This window comes from Rhinolophus ferrumequinum, chromosome 20, assembly GCF_004115265.2.
Source record: "Rhinolophus ferrumequinum isolate MPI-CBG mRhiFer1 chromosome 20, mRhiFer1_v1.p, whole genome shotgun sequence".
NCBI classification, from domain to species: Eukaryota; Metazoa; Chordata; class Mammalia; order Chiroptera; family Rhinolophidae; genus Rhinolophus; species Rhinolophus ferrumequinum.
In genome coordinates, this window is record NC_046303.1 from 46,557,394 (window position 1) to 46,574,729 (window position 17,336).

At 41.5% G+C, this 17,336-nt stretch overlaps 1 protein-coding gene across 2 annotated transcripts in view; it reads right to left on the reverse strand.

Annotated features, from left to right (window-relative positions):
* Positions 1 to 17,336, reverse strand: part of CCDC146 (coiled-coil domain containing 146) — a 116,826-nt gene that overhangs the window by 41,651 nt on the left and 57,839 nt on the right. For both annotated transcript variants that reach the window (XM_033088668.1, XM_033088669.1), the window contains exons 3-4: positions 6,643 to 6,725; positions 3,284 to 3,493 (exon numbers count right to left, since the gene is read on the reverse strand). In XM_033088668.1, coding sequence (XP_032944559.1) covers positions 3,284 to 3,493; positions 6,643 to 6,725 — 293 coding nt within the window. The remainder of the gene's footprint in view (positions 1 to 3,283; positions 3,494 to 6,642; positions 6,726 to 17,336) is intronic.

Below are 17,336 nucleotides of genomic sequence, written 5' to 3' on the forward strand. Positions count from 1 at the left end.
TTATAAGGACTACACTCTGCAAAACCTGTTCTAATCTGGTTCTGTTCTTCGTTGTCACAGGTGGGGCAGGACATTTTTTTGTTTCTGTTTTTTAAGTTTAGAAGGTAAAATCTGTGCCAACTGTGAGTTTTTCCTTACTGCTAATCCTGATGACTTGTATGCCCCTCTATCATATTCTAACTTTCTGAAATTCCTGATGCATTACTAAAATAATTCCTGTTCCCTTCTTACTAGATCTGTTTGTTTCTTGGTCCCAACGTTGCTGTCAGTATTGGATTAAGGATGGAAAACAACTACTAAACTCTGGGTGAGCACCAACAGGTCGCCAGGGACCAGCTATGGGAGAGTACACAGTCACTAAGGCCAGGATGACGTTGGGACAGTCCTGCAAAATGGCAGCATGAGTGTCCCCACTCTCCACATCCACATCCGTGACAGGCAGCATTAACAATGGTGTGGAGACAGAGCCAGGAGTGCAGTTTCCAGGCTCTCGGCCTCACGTGGAAAGGTGCTGGCTCAGGTTGTAAATAGCCATCAACTGTGATTGGATAGCCATCAGCTGTGGCTAGTTGGCTGTCAGCTGTAACCAGTGAGCCATTGGCCACTAATGTAACTGCCGTGGCTACGCTAGCAGCAAATGGGGGCTGGCAAGAAGACAGTGGCTGGCAAGAGCAGACTGCAGTTAGCACGGCGGATTGCAGCTAGCAAGTGGGGTTGGTTGGTTGCCAGAGAAAAGCAAATAGCGTGTGGATTGCAGATCGTGTGGCTCCTGCTTCCTGTGTCTCCAACCCAGTCACCAGCGAGAATATAGTCGTATGACTCCCCTATCTGTGGCTCCGTGGGTGTTCCTTTTTGGCCTCACCATATCCTGCGTTCTTATGTGGGGAGCCGGAGCTGAGACCCTGCCTGATGCCCCGCATGACAAATGGCCTTGTCTCCCCAGCTGACCTACACTTGTCAGAATGCATCAGATTTAGCATGAGAGACACAGTTTATTTGCTGTCCAAACCTTAGGAATTACTAGAAAACAGAGAAGTCAAAAAAAGATACACCGAAGGCAAGGTAAATGTTGGAAAGAATGTTGGATAATCTTTTCAGGAAAAGTTTTTAGAAAGACCATGACTTCTATTTTGTTTCAAAAATAAATTCTCAACAGTAGTTATTTAATCACTTTATTATTTATTTATAATGTGTTCATTTAACTTATTTAAGTACATATTCTTTCCTGAACTGCATATTTATCAAAAAATCATCAATAAATATTAATCCCCAAACTGAAACTATGTATTGCAACAGATTTAATTATTAACTGACCACATAATTATTCTTACCATTAGCATTTATTAAAGAATTTGTGTTCTGTGAAAACATGTGAAAATCAACCAAATTATAGAATGAAATCCTTTCTCTATAGAGTATTTGAACAATGTATTATTCTTAGTTGTTGCCAGAGATTCAGAAGTTACTTGGGCTTCTATTATTTAGACCCTGAATAAAATGAGAGTTTGTTGTGCCCATGTGAAAAATATCATCTGTATATTTGGATGAATAGTCTTCTCTCACTGGCTTAGTTTCTTTATTTTATATGTGGGGATAGAAATATCTACTTCTTTCCTGGGGAGAGAGTGTTGGGTGAATTTGTTTCTGTACCAGATAATACTAAATATGTTAAGCCAATGAAATACGCAGCCTATTATTCTTTCCTGATATTTCTTTTGGCATCACCATTATTTTTATGAAAATAAGTTTGTTAGTTCTGGAGCGGTTAATATTTGCGAATGGAAGGGAATTTTCTCAAGCTAAAGTATCTTGCATTACAAATCCCAAAAGAAGACACACTAAACATTCCTGCAAATGTGCATTTTGAATGTTCTTGTTCCCGATAGGTCACTAGGCACTGTTCCCTCCTTATCCCAAGTAACTCAATGGACAATTTGCCTGTCTACACCCAAAAGGCAAGAGTTCTGGTTGTTGTTTGTTGTTTTTTTCCCCTTGGCAGGAATACTTGGAAATTTGAAACAATTTAAATATCAACTGACTTATGTTCCTCTTACCCTTTCATGGAAATGTCAAGCATTCATACTTTCAACACTAATGAACAACTACCAATTGTTTTAATTTCATTATTTTCTCAACTGAAAGAGTGCTTACAGAGCACAGAAATAGCTAGGCTTTCTTTTTATAGATCTCACCAGTGAGCCTGAAACAAGTTTTGATTGAAGGACAAAAGAGAGCTCAGACTTTTTTCCTCTGAATATAACTCTGAGTAAGCTAGCCTTCCTCAACTTCCAGCTGACAAAATAGGCCCCAAAGAGAGGATTCCAAACCCAGGACCTGTAAGGTCCCCAGGAAGTCATTCAAATCATTTGCTTATCTCTCAGCAGGACTGAATTATATTCACTTGGTCAGAAATCTACCTACTCTTAAAAATAGTCAGAGAAAGTTCTGCCACCTTAAATGGTAACAAATTTTAGGAGAGATGGTTTGGCTTCTCTCCAGTACCCGGGCATAGCACACGCACATCACAGCACAAAACCCGGATAGCAATCATTTCGAAATTCAATCTAAATAGTGTGATTTGCTGAACAAACTCTTCCACTGACTTGTTACTCACAAGAGAAATATTAGAGGAGATTTTGGAAATAACATTTGCTCTTCTAGCAATACATTTCTACGTTATTTCACTGAATGACCTCCTCTAGATTTGGATAAGTAAATGTGTCTTCCAAAAGGATGTAACTTTCTTCTTTGATCCTAAGGAATAGTTTAGGAATAGGAGAAGAAGTTTGAATGTGTGGTCCGCATTCCCGTATTAGAAGAATAGATGTGACCCTCAGCTCAAGTAGGCTTGTTTGGAAAGTGCCTGTGGGGCCATGCAGTCATGTAATCTGGTGCTGCAAAAAGGATAAGGGGCCACCGTGAGGCCCACAGAGGGCGAGAGTGTGTGCCAAGCCCTTGTTCTGTGGGGTGTGTTCTCTGGCTGCAGCTCCCAAAGCTCTTGGCTTTCCTGACATCCGGAAAACACAGCAGGGAACTCCTTTTCCTGAGAGTGTCTCCCTGTCACCTGAGCTCTTTTCTAGAAGTTGTGTAATGTTATTGTTCAGGGACTGCCTGTTCTAGGGAATCAAAGAAAGCTCTAGGCTTGTAATCTTAATGTTGCTAATCACATACCCATTGTACCTAAAGTTCCATCCTAATTTAGTCTAATTTTTCTAATTGTGTTTATGTGGAAGCAGAGTGGCTCGTATCTGTCTTCAGCATGTGGAGAGAACTGTGCACTTACCTATTCAATCTGTACTGATTGTGGAACTCTCTTTCCTTCACGGCATCATATTCATTTTGATACTTGAGAAGCTGTTCTCTCATTTTAGAGACCTCGGTGGAGAACGCCTCTGGAAAATTATCGGCTTGCTGCAGGTGAAACTGCTGCTGTTGGATTTGCTCAGTGAAACATTTAGCATTCTGGAGCAGCTGGACCTCTGACTCCTGTGTACTGGGTTTTATGAAAACAGAGATTCACATAATGAGAAGTGCACACCGCCAATCCCCTTCGTAGCTCTTGTGGGGTTCTAGCGAGGAGGGAAAGAGCATGTCTACACTGCTTCTCGTTCCTCCCTTCCTGGATTGAATTCAATTCAGTGACCCTTTTGTGCCAAGTATTGTGCTAGGTAGTAGAGGTGAGTGGAGCGCATGATCTAGCAGAGGGAGGCAGACGTAAATAGGTAACTGGAGCACCAGGTGACAAGTGCTTCCACTAGTGTCTAGATCAAAGTGGTGGGAGATAACAGAGAAAGGATTAAGTTAGATGGGACTGTGATATTTGCACTTGACTTTGAAGAACAATCATGACCTCCAGGGGTGGGAGCAATAATAAGGAGAAGGGTCCTCCCTTCCGCTGCCCCAGCAACACTGGCTCTCTGATTCTTGAATTCTTCTGACCTGATTGTGGGAAAAATCTTTTTCTTCTTAGTGAACTAAGAGAATACAGACAGTTTTCTAATGACACTTTGCTAGGAAAGTAAGAAGAAAAATTCCCGTATAAAATGATAGACTTAAATTAATTTACAGATTTCTGATCTTAAATTCAATGCCTGACTAGAGCTGGACTTCACTGTCGCAGTAGAGGGGACTCCTACAACCCCAGTGGTATTTATTGTGTGGTCTCGGCCCTATCCAGGGAGAAGGGTTAAGCATCTGGCTAAAAGCAGATTTGAATGGACATAGAAATTAGACTTGATGGAATCTCCAGGATCTTCTAGAACTCACTCATCTATGCTGCCAGCCAGCATCAGCTCCAGCCTTACCAGCAGATCTGATTCATCTTTAGAAACCCAACTGCCTCACATTAGCTGCTTTTCCTATTCAGAAGTAGGACCCTGGCCATTTCCTGTTTTAAAGCCACCACTCTCTTTTGGGACGTGCTCCCCACCACTTTTCCTCACCTGGAGAAATCTTCAGGTTTCAGCTCATTTGCAGAGATGCCTAATGACTTGATCAAACCTGTCTCAACTGAAGCTCCACCCATTTTCCCAGGCTTTAATACGTCATTTGCTCAATAGCATCCAGAGGAACATTTATTGGGACAGAATATATTCCAGGCACTATGTTAGGTACCAAATAGCAACAACAACAGCTATAATGATAACACATGTAATTTCCATTAATAAAGGATGGAATTATTTCTTACGATTCAATTTCCTTACATGCTAATATACTTTGTAAATCCAAAATTATCCCGTCTTCTTAACATGAGTCTTCAACTATGGAATAGTAAGGTATTGTCGAGGGCCACAGCGCCTGTTTCCCCCCCAGAAAATAGGTGGACAAGGTGGTTAGGTTCCAGCCAGAACCAATTGTAATTTACATACATATAGTGTCAGCAGTAGAAAATTTAACTACTCTTACAATAGTTTTCATGGAAAACCCATTCAGTTTCAGTTCAGCATTTCCAGCCTATATCCACCCTGCTACAGGCCCAGCAGCCAGAGTAAAGAATCTACTTCATTGTGCCTTTCCCAACCATCAGGCAGTGGGAGCGGGTGTTTGTAATGACAAAAGAGGGAAGGAACTAACTAAGGACTTAAGAGGAGGTAAAATGTGGGTAGCAGAAAGAGAGTAATATTTTTGCAACACAGCAGGGAAGTAGGAAGAAGTAACACCATAGCCTTGGTCCTATATTGCTGTCACTGGGGCCTCAGGAACTGAGCCATGGGTCGGGCAAGGAGGAAGCCACACCGGCACGCCACAAGGGCTCTAGATGAGAGCAATCCAGAGGGTGAGAAATGTTACAGTGTTCCTTGTATCTGCAAAGAGGTTTGGAGGGATGCCCTGAGAACTGCATGGACTTTTCTCCAGTTCAGCAATGTGAAGTTTGCTGGAAAAGATGACTCCACACTTTCCATCTGAATCTTCTAAGTTCCTGAGTCTTGAGAACTATGTGCACGCAGCAGCAGGCAGGACCACTTGTGGAAAATGGAGTCTCCATTAAGGATGAAGGTTAGGACTTAGCTTGGGGCTGAGGAGGAGGAGGATCCAAAGCTGAAGGCTCTGGAGGGTTAGGAACCTCGGTGGAGCTGAGTTAGTAGGAGGTGGGGAGAGTGAAGGATGCAAGGGATGCAGTTCTGCTCTTCTCGTCATTCACACTTGTTCCCATCCCCAAAGTAGCCAAATGACTGCAAGGAAAGAAATAGAGGTAATGGTTGGAGACTGGGAGAAAGGATGGCTGTGGAATGGCAGGATGGAGTTTCTGTCCATCGTTGTCTCTCCTTGGTTTTGGATGAAGACAACATGCAAGGCTATGATGCAGGAGGTGGGGGAAAGGAAGAGAGAAGTGTGGGTGCAGTAAGGAGCAGCAGCAGAAAAGGATTTCTCCTTCTTTCTTCACGCTCCTTCCTCTTTGATTCCCAATGGCTGATAGCGGGGACTCAGGAAACCTTGTTGAATTATTCTGTGGAAGCCTATTCTGGCCTGCTGTTGCCTGGGACTGGGCTAAGGTGAGTGGCCTGGCGTAGGAGGAAGAAGTGAGACATCGAGACCGAAATCAAATGCAGGCTGGGGTTTGTTGTAAAACTGGACCACTGAGTGGTGGGGTGAAGAGCGGTGGGGAGGAGAGAATCCTACTGGTACGTCCTGTAGCAGGTAGTGTCAGCGTCCCACCAAAATCCCCTGGTCCATTCTCATACATACCAACAGCACCTCCTGTGTGCTTCTGCCTGAGAGCTTTCTCTGGCCATAGGAGCTCACTTGGCTTTTCAAAGGGCAAGCTAGACATGCCGGGAGCTTCTCTAGCTTAAGGAGCAAACCTTAATCAATGAGGGATGGACAGATACCCCAGTTTCCTCACCCTTCAGCGGGAGCGTTCTGCGGTATGGTCTATACAGTCACACAGAGGGTCCTCAGTGAGACTAAGCCCCAGTTGCCCAGTTAACCTGAAGACCAACACATCACCAGATGGATTCCTCCCTTCCCTGTCTCACTTCCCCACTCTCTCACGATAATCTCTGGTATCACTTCTCATATTACTTGACCTCAAATCCTTGCCTCAGGGTCTGCTTTTGGGGGGAATGCAAAATAAGACAGGTCCTATCGCAGCAAGAAATATACATATGATCATAGATGTCACCACATGAGTGAATGGCATACCTCCTAACGGTATCATGCAGCAAGGTGTACTTGGCTTTTAACTCTGCCACTCTGGTTCCAGGAAGTTTTCCCACGGCGTGTAACTGGCAAAGAGAACATAAGGTCACCTTCTTTGTGCTTTCAGCAGAGGTAACATGGATATACGGATGGATAGCTTTCAGTTGGACATTAGAAAGGAAACATATGAGGCAATACGGTATGTTAGAAAGATGCTGAATGTTTGGAAAAAACAGTTCAAGTTCTATTCTGTTTCCAGGAAGCTCTGTGTTCCTGGGAAGTCCTTTACCTCTCTAGATAAAGACTGATTTCTCCATTTCTAAACTGAGAGAGTAAATTGAGTTAGAATCCTCTCATTCTAAAAAATATATTTCTAGGTTTCGCAAACAACCTGAATAGTGTACATTACTAGGATAACTATTTGTATGTTGAGAGAACTAATAATTATTGGGCCTCTATTATGAGCAAGTGTTGTGTAACAGTTATTTCATTCTCAAAAATGTTTTGCGAAGTAGTTATTATTTCCATGAAACTAAAGTTTAGAAAAGTTAAGTAAACTGTTCCAAGGTACAGAGCTATTTAAAGGCAGTCAGGATGGGAACATAAGTGGTCCAGCTCCAAAAATCCATGCTCACTTTCCTGTATTACGAAAACTCTGTCTCTGCTGTCAAAGAAGCATGAACACTTATCTGGTACATAGAGCAATATTATTTATTTCTTTTTCATTTCCGGTAAAAGAACTTTTGATTTACTCTCTTAGTTAGTTGATAAGTAGTTAATCGTAACTACTCATTATAACCCAACATTAAACACTAAGGTTTCCCCATAATGCAATGGGCATTTGTATTAGGTTTGACTTTAACTGAACTGTTAGTGATATAGTATTGAAACATAGAACTAAAGAAAAGATTTGTTTTTCCATGCCCCGTTGTCCTTACTTCCAAAATATTGGTCGAATGTATCCGCTTTCCTCTCCCTTCCCTGATGCCACCTATCTAAGTCCCATGTCTGTCAGGTACATTACTACAAACCTCCACTTCCTCCCCTCCCCACCACTTTCCACTCAGGGCCCCCATCTATCTACTTCCCACAGAGATCTTTTTAAAAATCAAACAAGGTCTTGTTATGCTGGGTGTTTAAAACTATTCAAGTGGAATCGAATTTAAGATCCTTGAAATGACCCTTACGGTCCTGTATGACCCAGCTACCCTCCCAGCCTCTGTCACAACACCTCCCTCAAGCTCACGGTGCTCCAGCTGCCTTGGCTGCGTTTGATTTCCATAGAAGTATGAATCTCTTTCCTTCCCCAGGGCCTCTGCATCAGCCATTCCTCACTTTACCCCCACTTCACTCCAACTCTTTCTTCACACCTCAGCTTAGATATCAATCCATGAGAAGGCCTTCTCTGACTTCTAAATCTAAGATAGATATCCACATACATCACCAACACCCGAAGAGCTGTTTTCCATAATATCCTACAATCTGCAGTAATAAGTTTATATGATGTAAAAAAAATGGTACACCCCAACCAATAATAAACAGCATGAGGAAAGGGCCCAGATTACCTTGCTCTTCACTCTTTCCTCAGTCAGTGGGTCCTCAGCATAGGGTAGGTGCTTGGCAAATATTTGCTGAGGAGAATGAATGAATGTAACTGATAAAGTGCAAAGGTCTGAGTCTACACAGTGGGGTTCCATTGCCTCTCTACTCAAATCAGGGTAGAAAAACATTGGTAAATGCCCTATAGAACCATCTCTTCTTTGTAAAAGTGTTTGGGATCTTTCACGAGGGCCATACAAGCTGATCCCAGGCCTGAGTTCCAATCCCCACAACCCTTATTTTTAACATGCGGCTGAAATATGGTGAACACGATTCTTAAGACCTTTGAGGAGCTTCCACTTCTCACTATACGAAATATCTTAAAATGTATTCATATGACACCTTAAATATAATTTATATGTAACTTTTTAAGTGTTGAGTTGCTGTTGGTAGGTTAACCTAATGTTATATTTTATACACATTTGACCAAACACATTTGTTTTGGTGCTGCTGTTTTCTTTCAGTATTTTTGAGCCAACATATAATGTGTTTCAGGTCTCAGATATTTTCACTGGTTCCTGAAAAGGGGGTAGGCAACAGACACTGAGGCTTTAAAGCCTAATAGGTTAAAAAAAAAAAAAAGATTTGCATATGGGCACTGTTAAAGGAGAAAAGTGACTGGGAAATGTTATGAGAAGGTAGGTGTAAGAGTATACTTGTGTATGTCTGTGTGTAGTTTGAAGGCCATCTGAGGGCCAGACTTCTAACCAGCCAACAAACTAGCTACTAGAGGTAAACCATTGGGTGAGGTAACCATGGACTCTATTTTTAAAAACACATATCATATTTAGTTTTGTTTCTAAGCTGAAAAGATCATTATCTTCCAACGAATGCCCTGCATGATGGAAACGGAAGTAAATGTGACCCAGGCCCCAGCCTAAAGTAGCTCGCAGATCGAGGAGATACACACAAAAGAAATTGCAGAGGGCCTAAACTATACTTGGTAGTCTTATTGTTAGTAAATGACTATATTTGGCATTTTGTAATTTTCTTATACTGTAAGTTAAAGCAAATAAGTAAAATTATAAATTACAGGCCATTTCCAAGGGGTGGAAGTTCTCAAATGGTGGTGTAAAGACCTTGATGAATTCCTCTTCCTCAAAGAAGCATTGGTTAAACTGGTCAAAATTATCTAAGATAACCATTTAAAGTCTCTGGAAACTGACCTAAGTGTGTGCAAGAAATTGAGCAGCATTTGTTCAACAAAATCTAATGAAACTCAGTAAGAACAGTGGAAGGTTGTGGCATTTGAACCTGAGTTGTATCCATCACTCCTAGCTTCATGTTGTGGAAGAACCCATCCCTGCCACGTTCCTGTTGCCGAGGATCTATTCAGGTGGGCAGGGCAGCCCCAGAAAACTGTTGCACTCATCCTCCCAGCTTCCCAGCCATGTTTGTGAAAGAGCTTCACTGGGTGGGAAGTTGCCACTGTTCAGGGGTGGCCATCCCCACAGCCCAAGCTCCTGCTTTATAAGGAGACTCTGGGTAGGGCAACCGAAGACGATCAGAGTACCCCATCCCCCCACTCCTGCAGGTCAAGGTGGGGCTCAGTCAGCGGGTGAAGACTTGCAGTTCTGCTCACTTGGGGAACAAAGAGTAGACTATCCATGCCCCAGAGCATTGTCAAAAACAATAGATATCACAAGGGTTAATATTTAGTAAGTGGAGGCTAATCGCTTAGTGATACAAAGAGAGGCAGACGAGCAGAACTTTAACAGAAAAATCCCAGACAGCCAGAAGGTCCTGCTAAAATCACACTTGATTCTGGAGGTCCAGAAGGCTGTGGAAAAGCCCAAGGCTTTGACCACGCAGGAGTGACCAGATGACGGTACTTCTGAGCTATCAGTCCCTGAGCTAAAGGCTGAGCAGGTAGGTAAAGTCCCTAAAATCTAAAGGTGGTCCCCAAGCTACACACAGACTCAACAGAAAAGGATGAAAATGTTACTGCCTCAGGCTTAATTAAACACAATCTCTAACCAATCAGTGGCTAACCACTAAGCTATGTTGACACAGGCAATCCCCAAGAAACCAAGCTTAAAAATAAAAACAGGGAAGGATATATAAGCAAACACGTCAGAGGCTGAACACTGGGGGAAATACACTTCACAGAATTAGTGCAGCCAAGTTACGAAACAAATAAACATATGAACCACCATGACAAAACAAACAGCAACAATAAAAAGCCTGGGGAGGATCGGAATCCAGAGTTGCTACAATAAATTATCTAAAAATGTCCATTTTTCAACAAAAAAATTATGAGACGTGAAGGAACGGGAGCAAAGGCAGAAACTACTTTAGAGGTGCAGATCTTGGACCTAACAAACACTTCACGTAACTATTATAAATGTGTTCAAAGCATGAACGGAAACCATATTTAAGCAATTAAAAACGAGTATGATGATAATTCATCAAATAGAGAATATCAATAAGGTATTGATCTAGAAGGATAAGAACTAAGATGTTAAAATGATATTCTTTGGGTAGTAAGAATGTATGGCTTTTATATTTTTATTTTTGCTTATCTGTATTTTCTAATTTTCTCCAATGCATATTTACTGCTTTTAGTAATAGAAGACTATTAAAATATGCTTGAAAACTTCTGGGCTTGAAAACAATAGGGATTTACAGTGATCAGGATTACTGTGATCAGATCCTATTGGCAGATACAGATAGATTCTAGCTCAGACTTAATGAAAACTCAGCTGTAATTTCCCTAATTTGAGTATCACCAAAACAGCAGTAGTTTGAAGCTTGTTGGCAGGTGGGCTAAGGATGCATGTTGGCGTGTTTTTACGACCACAGGAAAAGCAGGAAGGCTGGAGAAGTTTCCTTTCCTATTCACTGTTTTTGTCACCACTCTCCCTACTGCCTTTGGCGCCTATGAAGTTGTGAAGAAAGCTTGACAGGGCAAAACATCTGATATGTCTTTGTAGTGTCTACATAAATTGGAAAAGTTTAAGTCAGAGATGTTCAGAAAGAGGAGTGATAAGCTATCTTTTATTGGTCTACTCTACTAGGAAAAAAATATTTTTGTTTATTTATTAAAGTTTATTGGGGTGACAATTGTTAGTAAATCTACATAGGTTTCAGGTGTACAATTCTGTAAAAAAAACCAAAAAATCTCTTTTAAAAAGAAAAAGACCAAACTGTGAAAGATGGAATTTATCCTCCTTAAAAATAAAAATCATAATCTGGATGTTCATATTCATCAAAATTTGACATTTCTATGAAATGCGAACTGTGTCTTTTTAAGCAGGTCAAGCTCTGGTTGGAAACTTCAGACTCAATTCTAGTAGATGAAATGCTTCACTCATAAACATAAACGTGGAAAAAAATAGTTGTATTTTCACACTGCATGATACAAATGGGTACCAAGTTTGTCATGTTTTAAAAATGCAGCATCTAAGAAATAGAGTAGAAAGACCAATCTTATATTGTCAAAGAGTATATACAGTGGAAGGATAGACATAATGTCATAAGTTCATAACATATGATTTCACAATAGATACTTGTGTTACTGAATTGCCTTGTTGGTACTTGAGACTGAAAGGAAACATTTACTCTAGAGCTGAAAGTTTAACAAGAATACATGATTCATAGATGGCATCTAATAATACGGAAAAAATTCCAAAAATTGAAATTCTAGGGCATTCCAAGGAAAGTAATAGCTCAGTAAGAGCTTTTACCAAGTGAAAGGAGTCAGCATGAGGAAACGATTAGGGGTTCGTGTGAGTGTCTTCAGGGCAACCAAGGTGGCCAGGAGCATTAACCTACTCTTTTCTTGTTGCCTCTCTGACATTACCTACTGGTTTGGTCACATCTCAAGAAATAGCTGCCATGCCTTGCGAGGTAGCATAAACTTGAAAGCATAAATCATTACTATCCTCGTCTCTGTCTCACCCTCTCCCTTTCACTGCTGGAAATAAACATTAGCCATTTGGAGTAGTTTCCAAATGCAGCTGAACTCTGTCTGGTTCACTCCTCCTTTTCCCTTTAGTTGTTAGACCAAGCTGTGGGTTTCCTACACACCTCGCTCAGCGCACAAATGTAGGCCACCTAGACTCATCCCCTACATCAACAGGTCCATGTATCTGCCCCACACCCACCCCTGACTTCTTTCCCCACGTCTCAAAACTGAAGTCTGCCTTCCTCCTGGTTAGGACCAACTCATCTACCCGTGCACTCAGATGTTTGCTCTCCTACCTCTCCCTAGGCATCAAATCATTAGTTACACCTTCTCTCGTTTATGATCTCTTTCTCCCTCTTTGCTGGCTCAGTGTATAGTAGTCAAGTACATCACAAGTGGATTCGGTTTGCATTCCAACTCTGCTGCTTTTTAACGATGTAACTTGGAGTAATACTGAATCAGTTTCTTCAGTTGTAAAAGAGACAAAAATAGCCCCCATTTCATAAGACTGTACTGAAGACTAAATGACTCAATATGTGTGAGGTATGTAGTATAGTATCTAGTACACAAATAAGGGCTTAATCAATGTCATTTATTATTATCATTAACGTTATCCTTAACCTACAAATTTGCTCATTTTTCTCATTTAAAAAGCAAAAAAAAAATCCACCTTGGAGGCTATGCTCCCATCTAGTAGTCACCCCTTTCTTTCTCTCCTTCACTTTCAGTTTTTCTCAAAAAGAGTAGTCCTTAGGGAGTCCCCTTCATGGATGGTATAGATGCCTGACCCCTGCAGTGTACACCTGAAGCTGAAGCTGAATAATATTGAATGTCAACTATAATTTAATATATATGTAGTCACAGGACTTGGAGTATACGGAATAGATTCAATGGAATTGTAACAGCTATATACCCTGTTTCTCTGAAAATAAGACCTAGCTGGATGATTAGCTCTAATGCATCTTTGGGAGCAACAATTAATATAAGACCCGCTATTATATTATGTTATATTATATTATATTATGACCTGGTTTATATTGTAGTTAAATAAGACCAGGTCTTATATTAATTTTTGCTCCAAAAGATGCAATAGAGTTGATTGTCCGGCTAGGTCTTATTTTCGGGGAAACATGGTACAACGTCAGAGGGGTAGGAGATTGGGGGAGGGGGGTTATCACTTTATGAGGGGTGCAAATGTCTAACTATTACATTGTTTTGTACACCTGAAACTAATAAAACATTTTAAAAAATAAAGTAAAAAAAAGAATAGTCCCTGCTCTTTATCTCCATTCCCTTATCTCCAGTCCGTATCCCTTATCGCACCCGTCCTAGTGAAACTGACCAGTGACTTCCTCATTTCTCTGGCTGATTTTGATATTTTTCTCCTTATCACTGTTCCTCACTAATTTATGATATGTCTTAGTGTGGTTTTCTTTGGCGTTAGATTTGCTCAAAGTTTTAGATCTGTGGGTTTATAGTTTTCATCAAATTTGGAAACATTTCAGGTGTTACTTCTTCAAATATTTTTTCTGTCCCTCTTTCTTCCCCTTCTGTGACTCTAATTATTCATATGGCCACAGATCACTGATGTTCTGTACATTTTTATCTTCCAGTCTTTTTCCTTTGTTCCATTTTAGATAGTTTCTTTGATATATCTTAAAAATCACTAATCTCTTTTTCTGTAGTGTTTAATCTGTTACTAATCCTCTCATCTCAGCTACTGTATCTTTCATCTTTAGAAGTTTTATCTGGGTCTTTTTATAACTTCCACTTCTCCTATTATGCTCATGCTTTCCTTCCCCTTTTTTCCCCTTCACTCTCATAGTCTGAACTATCAGCCACATGCTGATAACTCCCAAACAGAGGAGCCTGCAGGCTCTCTGTTATTGGACAAATTAGGACTTTATTTGGAGGAAGGACGTGTAAGACTATGGGAATTATGGTTGAGAGTAATAAACCTCTTCTTCGCCTAACACCTGGAATTGTTTACTTAAATAATATAATATTAATGTTCAGGTATGGCGACCATGTTTTAGAGAGAAATTTGGTATTATGGGGCATTTCATCTATAGATTCTGTTCAAATAGATATTGTCAGATAGTTTCATAGAATAAACAGAATCTACAATGTGCCATGGACAAGTCCTCATGACTTTTTACTGAGAATGTGGCAATAGCCAACTGACCACTTTCCTTGACTTCAAGTCCTGTCCCCCTTTCAGGCTACCAGGAGAGTGCTCTTTACAACACATGATTCCACCTTGCTTTAAACCCTTCAAATGATCCCATCAACTGAAGGATTAAGGCTAGGCCCCTTCATATGGTATAGGAGGATCTTCATTATCTGGCAGTTGCCGTCCCTCTCCTCCCTTTCCACTGCAGTTCTATAATATGTCCTATGGTAGGCAGAACAGTGCTCCTCCTTCCCCACCTGAGATGTCCACATACTCGTCCCTGGGACGAGTGGGTGTGCTAGTTTACATGGCCAAGAGGGCTCTGCAGATGTGATTCAGACTATGGACCTTGAGATGGGGGAGATTATCGTGGATTATCTGTGTGAGCCCTTAAAAGCAGAGAATATTTCCTGGCTGAGTTAGAGAGATGAACTAGAAGACGGAGGAAAGATGGGAAGTATGAGAAGGACTTGACCTACTAGAGGAAGGAGATCATAAGACAAGGACTGTGCGTAGCCTCTAGAAGCTGGCAAGGCACGGAACCAGCTACTCCCCTCGGGCCACTAGTACAGATTGCAGTTCTGCTTACAACTTAATGTGGGCCCATTAAAACTCATGTTGGACTTCTGACCTATGGAGTTATAAAAAAGTAAATTTGTGTTGTTTAAGCCACTAACTTTGTGGTAATTTGTTATGAGAACAACAGAAAACTAATACGGCTCCCAAACCATACCACGTCTTTTCATGTTATATTTCCCTATGTTCAATTTCTTCACTCTCTTGTCCACCAGGAGAACTTGTATTCTTCTTTTAAAAATCTCATGGTCACCATCTATAGATCCTTCAACAGACACCTCCAGGCAGAATTGCTTCTTTCTCTATACGGCTTCTGCGTTTTTAGATGCCTCTAGCACTGTATACATCGTACACAATTACAAACATATGTTCCAACATATCTCCCCTCGGGCTGTACTCTCCTTGATAATGGATTACCCCACTGTAATCATCTTTGAGCTCCAGCACATAGCTTGGTATCGTGTAAGTGATCGATCATGTTGCTGATTTAAGCTTATCTTAAAACCAGTGATGTAGTTGGAAGTATTATTCATTCCTTCACTTCCATTCTAACTCACCTGACAGAGAGGCGACGGAAAAGGAGGAATAGAGAAAGATAATTTGGCCTAAACATAGACTTGAAAGAGCAGAGACTCTGCCATACAAAACCGGCTGCTTCAACCATAGCTTCCATTCTGTGTTCTGTGTGGTTGGCAAGGCTCACAGGATGAGCAGACAGATCTGGGACTATCCCACAGCTGTCTGCTCCTCCTTTGGTGGCCTACCACAGGAATGTGCTGCGGACGCTGTAAGTGACAGACAGAGCCTCCCAAGAGTTAAAGCATCAAATGCAATGGACATTGCAGATGAGTAATGCAGGTGCTTAGCTATCCGCAAGACGTCAAAGTTAAGTTACAATAATTTTAAGACAACATGTACAGCCAAATAACTAAAAAGCATGTCTAAGCATATACATGCTAATGAGTGGTATTCCTTTAAAAACTCACATTTGTCCCAGTGAAACTGCAATTGCTTGGAACTTTAACAATCAGTTAACCCTTGTTTAAAATTATCTCCCTCTCCCCGCCCCCCCCCCCCACCTACTTCTAAAGATCCTGGGAAGAGATGGTCACAGGTTGGAGTGGCTGGAATCCTGGATGGCAGGAAATGAGCCAGATGCCTCTTCAAGAACTTCAAAGGGTGACCCTAACTGAACCAAAGCCATGAGGGGCATTCACATAAGGGGCAGGACATCCTCAGAGTCAGGAAACAGAGCCAGGTTAAAACCAGTGAATGATTACACTCTTGAAATAGGAACCAGAGGAATAGGGGTGAGGGCAAGACTGGTAATGGTCCCAGAAAGAACTGTGTTGCCTGCTGACTCTGCCCAATCAGCTTTCAGTGCTTCCCATACAGAAGTCCCACTCTAGTGCACCTCTATCGGCCTTGAGTGGGTTTAGGTGGTAAAACACCTGAAGTGGAGCCAGGCCCTTAGAGACCAGAGCGTCTCTTGCACAAGGGTTACAAATGTATGAAGATGTCTGCAGCTTGTCAACTGTATATCTCACTTTGTAGATCAGACCAAAGCCCCTGCCTTGAGCCTGTCCTCAGGGCCTGTCCTGTAAATGTGGCTGAGCCCAGACAGTTGTGGGTTAGATCCCTGGGACTGGCTGCTTTCTATGCTGTTGAGTAGGTGTGGGTGCCCACCTTTCAGGTCGCCTCTTGTGTGCTGAGAGCACCACCCTTCTGAGCAGGCTGTCAGTCAGTGTCCCCCAGCTTTAGGCTGTGAGATTTCAGGAAAGGGACATAGCCACTCCCCGCAGCAAAGGAACTTGGGTCCTGTGGTGCCCACCTTCCTGTTTTGAAGATGCTTCTGCCCATAGTACTACGCGTATTCCCAGCACTCATAAATAACCATCTATTTAGCGCAGAAGCATCCAGGAAGCATGGGTCCCAGAAGTGTGTGTGTGCTGTGGCAGTGGCTTCCACTTCTCCTTTTAGCAGGCAGATTGTGATGGACTATGAAGCCTTTCACTGCTAATCACAGAAGTGTTCTTGGAAAAAGAACAAAACCCCCAGATTGCAGCTTCAACTTCCGCATTGACACCCTAAAATGGAAACTTAGGAGCAGAATATGAGGATGTTTCACGCTTGCTAATTCATGGGTAAAGGAGTTTTAAATCCTGGCATATTTAGACAAGCCGTTTAATTTTTGTTAAGGTTATTCTGAAGTATTTATTCCTTTAATTCTACTATACATGTTATTGCTTTCCCAATTTCATTTTTTGGATTGTTTATTGCTAGTGTGTAGAAGGCATTCAATTTTGTTAACTAAACTTATTAACCATGAAAACAGAGGTTAGTCCTCATAATCCTGGTGCAAACCTTTCTACAAATGTTTCAGTTCGGGCAGAATATCTTTGACTTTCTTGTTCATGAGATGTATCTTGAGGATCTAGAACA